The following is a 12,355-nucleotide window of genomic DNA, read 5'->3' on the forward strand; positions in this document are numbered from 1 at the left end:
TATCTCATTTTATGAGCAACTATAAATGCATATATTTTATGGGAAGCACAGACATACCACATACTACAACTCAAAGACAATTTACATCCCTACAGCTACTAACTTACACTTTAAAATACAATTTTTCACTGAAAGTCTTACATAAGCCAGATTTCCTTAGACAGGTTTTGGGGGCTTACCTTCCTTCTCCAGAACAGTAACAGGCAGCTGAGAGACAAGAGTGCCACCATGCAGCAAACCCGAGCACTCACAGCTGGTGAGCACACACTTAGCGCTCCAGATATCCACACAACTGAATCCCTGCTCTTCCCATGTGCCACACAGCAGCAGGAAGCTATTCATGCAGCACCAAGCAACGGACACCAGCTTGGCAAGAGCATTCATCAGCTTTTATGAGGTTTTTTCAACATGACATGACCTACCTTGCCCTCTAGTAAATGAAGGATTACAGACAATCCATCCAAGAATATCAGTTCTCCAACCCACTGATCAGTGGCTGCTTCAACTATCACTTTCACAAGTAACTAGTCTATCCTTTTATTTTTAAGAGCTTTTGCTCCAGCTGATCTTTTTTTGCTCTGCTCCTTTCCCTGCTAAATGCCTCTCTTCCCTCAGGAATATCTTCACCACAGAAAGGCCTGAGTTGGTATTACACAGAACTGAAAGAACAGAAATCTCTGAGAAGTGGTAGGAATGAATAACCTGGGAAAAGACAAGCAGGGAACCTCAGAAAATTAACCATCCACAAAACAGAAGCTTTTTTCAGAGGCTGTAGATCTGCTTATCAGACCTCCTCCACCACAACTACTGTCAGGAGTCCCCAAAGGTCTCCTCCATCATGCCAAGTGTCTGGCCTGTGATGTATGGCTGCACTCTGAGGACCTGAATAAACTGGGGAAAGCTGTTAACTGTTTTGCTGATGCTGTTTTTCTCACAGATTACAAGCAGTATTACAAACTAAAATTAAAAGCCTGAACCTGAAGGTCTTCCTAAATACATCGGGCTACCCCTTCAGCACAATCACTGGATCAGACAGGCTCATTATCTGCCTCCCAGCAGCAACCACCTCTCCAAACTCACATAGCATTTAGAAAAGCATCCAGAGATTCGTGATCAGAGCAGCCTGCTGCCTCTCAGAAGGCTGTTTCTCCACCATTAAAAGCCCAAGGACAAGTGCTGTGTTCCCATGCCAAAAGGGCTGGGCTCTTCAGGAAGCCTGAACACAAAACAGTATTTGAAACAACAACTGTCACATGTCAGTTAGTCCCTAAGTGAAGAATACCCAAATAGACAACAACACACATTCCATGCACACCCATACAGGACAATCCATCAAATTTGGGAGCTGAATCAGCCTCTTTCCCTCAACTCTAACTTAACAAAACTGTGATTTGCGCTGAGAGCTACAGCAACTGCTTTGCTCACTCCATCCTCCCCCCTAAGTGGACTATCAATAGGGCACAGAAGGCACTCCATGCAGCCCTTTCCATTCAGTGGCAAAAATGAGTTAGTCCAACATGAACTGCGACCTCAAAACTCTGCTCATTTACTGTTAAGGCAGGAAGTATACCATAAAATTCTTCCCCGGCCCTGGCCTGCTTCTGCTCTTTCATGCTGATCCTATGACAAGTACATAAGGGGGAAAACAAAAGAAAGTATCTTTTCAACAATTCCATTTCTGGCTCTCTGATTTCAAAGACATCCTCTACAAAGAAATGGGGAAACATTTCACTGAAACTCACTTGTGCCAGAACTGTGATGAAATTCCTGTTTAAGTGAACAGCTTCATAGAGGGCCAGAAGGATTGCTTCATTTGTTCTGTGGGAAGGATACAGACAAAGGAACAGTTAGTGACCAGAATACCAGGAGCCAAGTTTTTCAGAAGCACAGCCTATCTCAAAAAAGAATTTTTTTTCAGCTATGGAAAACTCTGCTCTGCAATCCAGTAGTTCTACCAATTATCAGTAGTACTTATAATAGTACTAGTAGTAGCAATCCATAAAAACAGCTATTTTTAGAGCACAACTACAATCTTTGTTGCCTTCCCACTGAAGGTGTCCCTAGTTGCACAGTGTTTTCCATTTAAAGTCCTTTCTTTTAAGAGCAGAGGGTCCTAAAGACACTAAAGTCCCTCATATTTACCACTTGCCCCCTTTAGAAAATATTTTGGTGAGGGCCAGAGTGCACGAACCTTTGCTTCTCATGTGCCACCTCTGACACACCTATTATATGTTTTAAATGCTTCATAAAAACCACTGGAGTTTTTTTATAGACCTCATTACAAGCAATCCAGCTATGTCTCCTCTTGCTGTACCCTTCTCACAGGAAGGCAAATCCACAGTTTGCAGGGTGTGGTGCCATTTTAGTGACAGGAGAACCTGCTCCTCCAGTTTGCTTTGTGACATTAAATAGCTCCGTGACAGAACAGATCGCACCAACCAGTTCATTGTGTAAATAACATCTGCGCACTTACTGGACAGAGATCTTCTCATCAGCATCTGCTATGAACATGCTGCCCACCTATGGAAAGAGAGAGCATTGCATAGCAGGAATTTGGGAAAGGTATTAGACAGCAAAAGACAACACAAGGACACAAACGTATTTTATTTTACTATGCAGTCATTGACCAATGCTTCACCTGTCGAACCACAAAAGAAGGAAAAGAAAAAAAAAAAAAAAAAGACTGGATCTTGAATCCCAGCCTGGATTAGCTTGCCATTCTGTAAGAGAACAAGAGAGATCGTTTCCTTCCTGCTCACCCCAGGGTGGCCACAGTTTCACCCAAGTCACTCCTGACAGGCAGCTGTCAACACTGAACTACCCTTACTTACAGGAAATTTTTCTGGCAGTCAGATCTCAGAATACAATGAAATCTCTGATTAAAGAAAATCCAAACTGAACAAGGGGAACAGTGGATACTCTTTTTAAGGAAGAAATTCACGATTGTTTTTGAAGGTTACCCTTCAAAAATGTAGATAGTGCCTACTGCGGAGTCCAAGCTTTACTCCATAGCTAAAGTGCATCAATGCTTGAGAAACAAAACACTAAAAAACAGAACCTCAAAGACTAGTGACAAACCAGATTATGTGCCATTACGTTCTAGGCCACATCGCCAGCGTAGCAATTAGTTTTTAAATATACATAGCTATTTAAAAGGATTAAGAAGTCAAAATAAATGATTAGAAGTTTAAAATAAGGTGATTTTTCAAATAAAGTCAACTAGAGTGAAGAAGATGCAGGAAAAGAATTTCAGCTATCAACACGGGAATAGAGATCTCATCCTTTGAAAGAGCTTTACCAGCCACTTTACCACCAGACAACACACTCCTCAGAATACAACCACTTTAGTTGTATTTAGTTTTGATTCGCTCAATCCATGTCTACCTCCAGAACTCACATTCCAAACCCACACTTTTTAGAAACACTCTCCTGCTGAACTTGCATTAATGCACCTTTTTAAGAATAGAAAAACACTGCTTCCTTGCTTACCATATTAGTTAGGGCTGAGAAGAAACCAGTCTGATGCTCCTCTTCTTTATCTTTGTACTGCCTGAACGAAAAGGAATAAGGATGAAGTTTCAGGGTTAGAAATGGAAAAAGAGTAACTTCACCTAAATCCCTATGCCATTAGTCTTATTTGACAAGACTATAGGACGAAGGAAACTTCAACATTCAACAGCCTTTTTCAAGACTCACAAAAGAAGAGACAAAGGGTATTAAAATATTTGCAAATTGTGTAGAGTTGAAGTGGGGCTGCTGAAAGATGTGAAACTTGAACAATGCTTGTGCTGTTACAGAGGACAAACTGTTTGGGCTAACTCTGAAGGAAAGGGATCAAGTGACTTAGGAATTTTTGCTCTGCACTGTACAAACAGTAACAAGCCACACAAGCACACAGAGACAGTAACCACAGAAGAGTTTCATTTCATCATCCACTAGAGAAAAAAATCACAGCTGGTCACCCTATGGCTAGTAGAAACCACATGGACCTTTATGGTTCATGGCCTGATCCCACTTTACTTGGGCAAGTGAAGAGACTGGAAGGAGAGCAAGAGAAGTCAACAAACAGGTTGGGTACCTCAGATTTAAGCTACACTGCTTCATCTGGCACTCAAAGGGACTAGCAAAGCTCATATAGCCATTTATTTTGTCTGTCACACAGGAATCTTATCACACACAATGTAACATGCAAAGAAACCAATGTTAAATTCTTGGGAAAGGGAGAAGGAATGAGTTAAGCAAAGCTGGCCATGATCTGAGACAGCTCTTGTTAGAATGATGGAAGTTGGGTGAGAGAAGCTTTTTTCTGCCTTACTCTAATCATTTACTCTGTTAAATACATCTATATGATTTGCTGATCTTGCAAGTCACCTGCAATACTACCACAGCAGACTTTCAAAGGAATTAAAACCTTTTCTGGATACTTTGAGAATCCTACTGCACAAAAAAAAATTCTTGAGTTTCTCAGGTGAAATTGCTGTAAATTTCCAAATATTTCTAAAACACTTTCCTCTTAGGAAAGCTTACATATTTTATGCTGGTACTTATGAAGCAGAGGCTAAGAACATGCTACCCCTTCTGGCTCTTTCTTCAGCAGCAGTTACTGCTTTCCATCATTTGGAAGAGTTTACCTCTCCTAATTGTCTGGGACTTGGCATGTGGAAAGCCTTAGATACGTTTGTATGTTTGTTTTAGATAAGTGTTTCAGCTAATTCAATTTTTCAACAGAGAAGTTGTCAGCAAATTATTAACTTTTCACTTGTCGCTAGGATTTTAAGCAAAGTTCATATGAAAGTAAAATCCATGATAGTAAAAATATACAATGGGTATCTTCCTCTACAGCCAAGTTCTCTCCTGAAGCACATCAGCCCAGCTGGTACAGATGCATAGAGTCTTGCAATGACTGCATCAACTGAACCAAAGTACCTCAAAGCATAAGACTATTCCCTGCCTCTCCAGGTGTATCATGGCTGTCAGGAGACAAACAAGGGCTTTAACACAAAAAAAAAAAAAAAAAAAGTTTTTGAAAATGTACAGTAACTATCATGTATTGAAAAATAGGACACAATTTGGTTTTACCTGTTATATTCCGATAAAGCCTGGGCAATTACAAGTCCCATTCCCTGAAAAAAAAAAAAAGTGTTTAAAGAAAACTTCACATTAAAATCTCAAGGGAGAAAAGTCACATACTGAACACACACAGCAATGCTGCCCCTCGCTCAAGATAACCTAGCATGCTATGCAGAATTTCCCTTGAAGCTGTTTGAAAGATTAAGATGTGCTATGATGCAACGTTATAATACAAAAACCCAGACAACAAAATTTAAAGTTACTTATCTAATTACTAAGTTCAACAGAGAACATTTACTTTCCTTGGACCTCCATACAGAGCTCTCACTCAAAAAGCCTCACTAAAGCATCAAGAAATTTAGAAAGAAGTTGGTGTTAGAGGAAGGACATTCAAAAATTCAGAACAAAGAGTCATAGACACTAATAACCTTTGACTTCTTGCAAACAGCCTCCACCATTACAGAACTACTAACAGTTCTCACCCTTTACTTAGCATGGAGCTTGCTTTTGACTTCGTGCCTAAAGAGCAGCTTTCAAGTCCAGATCTCACATAGCTCACTCCACTGTCAATTTTGATCCAGGCCTGGATAAAAAACTCAGACTGTGGCCAAATATACTGTAACCCAAAATACAGTGTAGCTTCCACTGAGTTACAAGAATTGACTTGTGGACTGATAAAAACAAGTGGCACAGCACTGGAAATGAGATTCCCTTTGGCATAAATCATCCACTGCCTCTTTGGCACATGATAGCAAATAGCGTACAGATAGCTCATGAATGCATAATAGATCAACTTCAGCATGTTCCTTGCTACCTAGCTTTTTAACCACCCCCACCATTTAACTGGTGAACAAACTGCCCAAATCCTGAGCTGTCTAACTTATTGCAAGAGCACAGTTAGGACTGAACAACCACTGTACTGGTGTTCCTTAGAGCAGCACTGCTCCAAGACCTGATTTCTACCATACACCATGCTTGCACTCATTACCCTACACTCCACAGGAAAGAGCATCTCCAGCACCACAGAGGAATCAAGCCAAGTACTCACATTGAGCGTGGCCTCGTCATCCACAATGGAGAGTTTCACAATGTAGGGATTCACTGACTGCTCAGGGTGGGGGGAAAAAGAAGAAAGAAAAATGGTTTTAAGTTCAGCCTTCAGAGAAAAAAAAAAAACACTATTATATTTTCAAATTTACCCAACCACCTGGGAAGAAACTCTGTCCTGTCCCATAAAACAGAATACACACAAATAATCAGGAATCACAGCACATGCTAAGACCACTAGGCCAGGGACATGTTCCCCTTGTTGGCTCAGCCAGGCAGTCTCCTGATTTTATAGGGAAGATAGGGAGTTTCTGTCCCTCCACCAGCTCCTCTGTCAGTCTGGAAAGTGGAGCAGCCATCCTGCAAGCCTGTTATCTGTGACACACACACACAGTTTTGCAGCAGTAACAGGTAGTGAAGCTGGATGGAGCATTAGTGCTCTGCTATCTCCCTTCTACAACACCTTGCAAAGATTGCTTAAAGCAGCACCCAGGAAGGCAGGACAACTTTCTAGACTCATCTGCTGCTGGGTTAGAGAGGAACACTTTGTTTACACCACTAAGAGCGGGAAGTCTCTGGAGAACATAAATGCCTTGAACTTAGCTGAAGAAAGCACACAGGCTCCATCTATAAAGACAAATGCTAATAATTTAGGAAACATTTCAGATTAGCAGTGCACATTTTTCCTGGTTTATATGTGTCATTGCAAAACTAAAAAAGTTGATTTTGAATCAACACACAGAAGAAAAGTCTGATCTGCAGGCAGATCATTTTGCAGGTAATTGGAGCTCGAATAGTTACTTTTTTGTTAAAGAGATTTAAAAAAAAATGAGTTACGCAAGATCTTTGAAAAAAAAAAGAAAGAAAGAAAAACACATGAACTTTCTGAGATTCTCCAAAGCTGTGTCTCTTCAGCCCCTGTAGTTGTCTATACCAAGGAGAGGCAAGTACACGAAACCAGACACGAAGGGCTGTTGGATACACTATACACTGCCAGACAAGCACACAAAGGGAAAACCCCACATTTTAACTAATTTATTTCAGACCTGTCTAACAAAAGACACAATGCAATTCTAGCATGCTGAACATGAGGCAAATAAACTTCTGTCTAGATGTTATCAACAAGGACATATTCAGAAGTCACTACCTGATTTTATGTTTCAAATTGCTATCCTATCAGCCATCCCATAAAACACTGGGAAAGTGATCAAATAAATACTTCTTCTCACAGCATTTTCTTTCTCACAGTATCAATGCAAAAGTATTTTCTCTGAAATCAGGACTAGTACTAAATATACATATATATAGCTGAAGGCTTGAAAAAGTATATAGTTGGAACAACTACTGAAAATTATGAGGATTTCAATCAAGGGCATCTCTTTAAAAGTTTCAAGTAAAGACATGTAAATCCCTAGAACAGAAGTTAATAAGCAAGCCAAGATCTTATAAATACAGGTAATGACAACATGGAGAAATACTCTCCAAGGAATTTGAGAGATTACAAAATTCACATCCCAAAAATACAAAAGAACATCCTGATGTAAAACACACTGGTCTTTACACTAAGAACAGACACAAAATCATAGTCAGCTAATGAATTTTGAGCGTCATTAGATTTTCTTAAAGAACTGGAAACACATAACCGATGGAGTTCAGGCCAATAGAGGACCTTTCAGCTGCACCACAGTTCACTAAAAAGAGAACTCCAGAGCACCTGAGGCATGAAAGTGTGCTACAATTCACTGACAATCAGACAACCACCATATTGACCCTAAGGGCTAAATAACAGCAAATGAAAGCAGCTACTCAAGGACAAAGACTGCGGCTGCATTACTACAGGCTTGGCTTGTAGCACTGCTACAAAGGGCAGTGTTGAGCAGTTGTCACATAAAACCCTTCTGGGAATAGCTTTCAGCCTTGCCAGAGGAGCTGCTTGAGATGAAGTTCCCCTTGCTACATGTCTGCTTCAGTTGGATTGTATGGATTGCACTTTTCAAACATCAGCACAACTTCCTTAAGAGTGCCCAGTTTTGAGACATCTTGGACAGTGTTCTACGATGCACTCGACCCCAACTCAGTACTCGCCAGAAATCCACTGCAAAGAGTCAAGGACAAGTCTTGTGCACTCACAGCATTCTACCTTCCTAAGGACATAAACTACAGTCCACAAGGATCCATGCCTCAGGGATGGGATTACAGTTCTCCACCATTTGTCTGAATATCTGGTACTCCCAGTCTGCCCTTGTAAGTAATCCTACTCATAGATCATTCCCAACAGTTTTCCCTCATAGCCATATACTGAAATCAAGCTCCATGTTCCTGGTCCATGCTAGCACAGCACAGAATGCTAAACAGAATCTGCAATTCATGATTCTGACATCATTGTCAGGAATGAGAAATTGACAGGCATTACTTTGACACTAAGTGTAGTTCCTGTCCTTGCATATTCTCTAGGTCTATTCATAATTCAGAACAAGACCGATTATAAAACTAGGTAGGTTTTGAAGCCTGATCCCTCCTAGTAATTCTGTTGAAGGGCAGGTTATTTCAGAACCCTCCCATTTGCTGCCTAATGAAGTATATTAAGGTATTTCTATTTATGAAGAAATAACCCCTGATCATTAAAGCATCACGCCTGATACAAATAAAAGCCAACATTAAGTGTTGTTCTGACATTCAAAATGTGTTTTTTTCAAGCTGATGAATAACAGAAAAAAAATGGGAACATACCATAAACATAAAAAGGACGATGAATAAAGTTCCTCAAAGAGGAATCCATCAAAGAGACAGAGAGAGATTCCTCTTGGAACTACTAGCTGTGATGTTTCAGTTAATTCTTTGGTCACAGCTTCACCATCTCTTCTGGGGATCTGTGCTCTTTCAGTCAGCTAGTCAGGTTCTGAATCACAAATTCAGTCTGAAGCCCAGGATGACTGACAGCTCATTTTACTTTGGAGATTATGTATAACCACACACACACACACACACACACACAGAGGCAGACATGCAGTTTGGCACAACAGTAACTCTTCCAAAAGGACCTTCCTCAGACTACTTCCACAGATAAATGCAAATTCCCTAGGTAGTTTCTTTCATGCTAGCACAGAACGAGTTGTAGGAATATCATACACATTTGATTATACACATACATCAGAGACGGACACAGGGAGCATAACAGGGCTGCCTTGCAAAGCTTCTTCTGCTCTGTGCTGATGCCCTGATGCTAAAGTGTGCACTGCTAAAAACTGTACTGTGTGCTGCCTTCATAATTCAGAGGCCACTCTAAATTAATAAAGTAGAGACAAGTGATGTTTTTGTTACCCAGAACACCTACCTCATACTTTCTGTAGTTGACCAGCAAGGCCAGAAGGACAACAGCATCATATCCATGTTCCCTGCGACTAAGAGGGCTGGACAGGATCTGGAATAAACAATCACACTGTTCTGTTCAGGCCTGCTTCAGGAAGCTTGCAGTGAGTCACACAGAGCATAGCCATGAAATGTATGTGTAAGAGCAAATTATGCCCTATCTGAAAGAGGATATTCAGGGTGAAGGGAGTGTCAGTGCCTCAAGGAAGTTCTGCACACAGAAAAGCTTATTTATCACAGAAAGGAGGCACATAGACTTTCAGGGCATAAAAGGGCAAATATATTTCACAACACCATTGCACACTAACTCAGTGAATCACCAGCATTACCTTTGCAAATGTTCTGGGTTTTTCCAAGGGTCAGTTCCACTGAAAAAAGTATAATCTACCCAAGAGCAGAAAAAAACTTGATATATCCACACTACCTTTTGAAAAACAGTTTCTCCAGTGCAGAATTCTGTGTGAAATTAGCCCAGAAATCTGTTCAGATTTTAACTGTACAGAAATGTCTCAAGTGAAAATACTTTAAATAGTCAGTAGTGACTAAAAACAGACTAGCGTAAAGGGGAGAGAACATTACAAAACATATGTATGACTGAGCTATGAATGGAAGCAACAACAGTGCCAGCAAAATATACTACACTGAAAAAGCTGAAAAGCAAACACATCACTTGAAGTTCTCACTATGGAAGAGTCCCCACAGTAGAAGGAAAAACCCTTACCTGTAAAATAGCTTCAAATATGCTGTTAATCATCACATACTCCAGGATGGTGTTCTGGCTAATGTTATCTGTCACCTGAGTACAAACACAAGTTTTAAAATATCATCTGAAACCTCCAGCAAAGTGGTAGCTGCCTCTGGCACACATTGGGAACAGGAGAGATCTGCTCCCAGATGGACACATTCATCCAGAATCTCACACTTAGCAAGTCAAGGTGTGACTAGCAATAGAGCTAGACATGAAGTAAAATATCTGTCCTGCCTCCCAGCCCTCTCTCTGCTAAGAAGCACCACCCACGGACTAAGAGCTCCCCATTCCTCCTCACATTGGTATTTTACACAGCTGCATGAATGACAACAGCCATCAGCTGTTGCAGGCTCTACGCAGGAGGCAGAGAATGAAAAAGAGAATGAAAAACAGGGCATATATGCTCCACCTTCCCATCATGAAGAAGGCAATGAAGAGCTCCACCACTCCCAAATATCTCTTATCACAGTAAAAACAGTTCACAGTTGACCACCCCCAAAAGCTGATGAGTGGTCATTTATTAAAACTTCCTCATTCTTCACATCCTCACCACTCTGGTCTACTCCACACTTTCTGTCTTTCCTCAACGCTTCTCCCTTTCTTTCCATTTATCTGAGACTTCTTAAATACCTCTTTCCTTAAAAAAAAAACCCACACCTGTGAATCCAATTTACCTCCTCCCTCTCCCCTTTAGCCCTAGCTGCCACCTATCTTACAGGATGAAAAGCATCTGCTAGTCTGCATTGGCAGCATGGTTAGAGCCATCATGCATATTCTGGACTGACCCTTGTTCTCATTCACAATTTCTTTTCCCCTTTTTAAGCTTCACACTGCAGCATTCTGCTCAAGTTTTGAAACAGCTTCATCCCTCAAATGTGGCTCATATAAGCCTTAAGCTATTATACAGCTGTTAATTACTTACCGTCACCAAGCAGAGAAGTAGCTTCAGACACAAGCTTTTGAGGCTTTCAGAACCTTCTGCACAGAGGAGGGAGTCCAAGCTCTCCATCAGATTCTAAAGAACAACAGTTACATTATTTTAAAGGAGTATTTTAAATTACTTGAAATGTTTTTTATAAAAAGCTTTCTGGAAGATTCAAGTAGCAGAGCACCAATATTAAGCCATGTTATTCCAGAATCAATAATTGAGCCATTACTACTGTTACACAGGCCATATTCATACTATTGCTTCTCAACACTGTTTTGTGTTAACTACAGTTTAATGACTACTGGTATAACATAATGATCATTTTCCATGAGTTTTCTCTAGATGCAGCAGCACACTTCCAATTAACAATAAATATATGTTATCATGAAAAAATCTGATAGGTTTTTTATTAAAAATTACTACTTAATGTTTTCCCCAAATGTATACTACAGTTTGTATAGAGAAGAAAAATTGCTACTCTTGTAGAGAGATGAAAGATACAACAAGAACTCAGCTTTATCACTGGTTACTTTGTCATTTCCCAAACTTAACATCTTTACAGTGAAGACCATCAAGTAAGTTTAAAACAGCACACGTGGTGATGGAGTGTGAGAACACGGTATAACTCTCAGATAAAGAACAAGATGCGAGGTACAATACCAGATGGTAATCACCTCTGACAGCCTTTTCTGGCTTTAAGGTTTCTCAAAAACAGTGACTACACAGGGTGGAACTGAAGAAAAAGAACGTGCTCTGTTATATTACTAACCAACCCAGGGACCCCAAATGTCTGTGCGACCGGCAGGTACAGAACTTCAGGACGGCTATTTTTAGTAAGTGGCTCAAGTATTTCCCCCATTTGCCTGGTAGACACACCAATCTACAACTCACTGCCCTTGCAACACAGCTGCTGTGCAAACTGCTCCTCTGCACTGCCAGGGCCTCACCTTCATACACAGCTCTGCCTTGTCAAAACCCACAAGCATGTTGATGATGTCAAACCCAGAAGTGGATTTGTTCTTCTGATGGACACCCCGAATTAATGCACACAAAGTCTGCAAAGGGAAAAAACAGAAGGTGACATGTAAGGCAACACCTCCAACTCAGTAGCAAAACCCGCTGCATGATCTTCTCCTAGCACTGGCAGATACTGAAATTAATATTGCCAGCCTGGAAGCCATATATTTTGTCTG

The 12,355-nt window shown here is 40.6% G+C and overlaps 1 protein-coding gene across 8 annotated transcripts in view; it reads right to left on the reverse strand.

Annotated features, from left to right (window-relative positions):
* ARMH3 (armadillo like helical domain containing 3) overlaps window positions 1-12,355 on the reverse strand; it is a 123,079-nt gene that overhangs the window by 101,235 nt on the left and 9,489 nt on the right. For all 8 annotated transcript variants that reach the window (XM_066191066.1, XM_066191072.1, XM_066191064.1 and 5 more), the window contains exons 5-13: window positions 12,110-12,217; window positions 11,157-11,249; window positions 10,208-10,282; window positions 9,452-9,538; window positions 6,119-6,175; window positions 5,080-5,123; window positions 3,490-3,550; window positions 2,474-2,520; window positions 1,743-1,818 (exon numbers count right to left, since the gene is read on the reverse strand). In XM_066191066.1, the coding sequence (XP_066047163.1) occupies window positions 1,743-1,818; window positions 2,474-2,520; window positions 3,490-3,550; window positions 5,080-5,123; window positions 6,119-6,175; window positions 9,452-9,538; window positions 10,208-10,282; window positions 11,157-11,249; window positions 12,110-12,217 (648 nt within the window). The remainder of the gene's footprint in view (window positions 1-1,742; window positions 1,819-2,473; window positions 2,521-3,489; window positions 3,551-5,079; window positions 5,124-6,118; window positions 6,176-9,451; window positions 9,539-10,207; window positions 10,283-11,156; window positions 11,250-12,109; window positions 12,218-12,355) is intronic.

Source organism: Chamaea fasciata, unplaced genomic scaffold (assembly GCF_029207755.1).
Source record: "Chamaea fasciata isolate MVZ Bird 193981 ecotype frontalis unplaced genomic scaffold, bChaFas1.0.hap1 SCAF_9, whole genome shotgun sequence".
Lineage (NCBI taxonomy): Eukaryota > Metazoa > Chordata > Aves > Passeriformes > Sylviidae > Chamaea > Chamaea fasciata.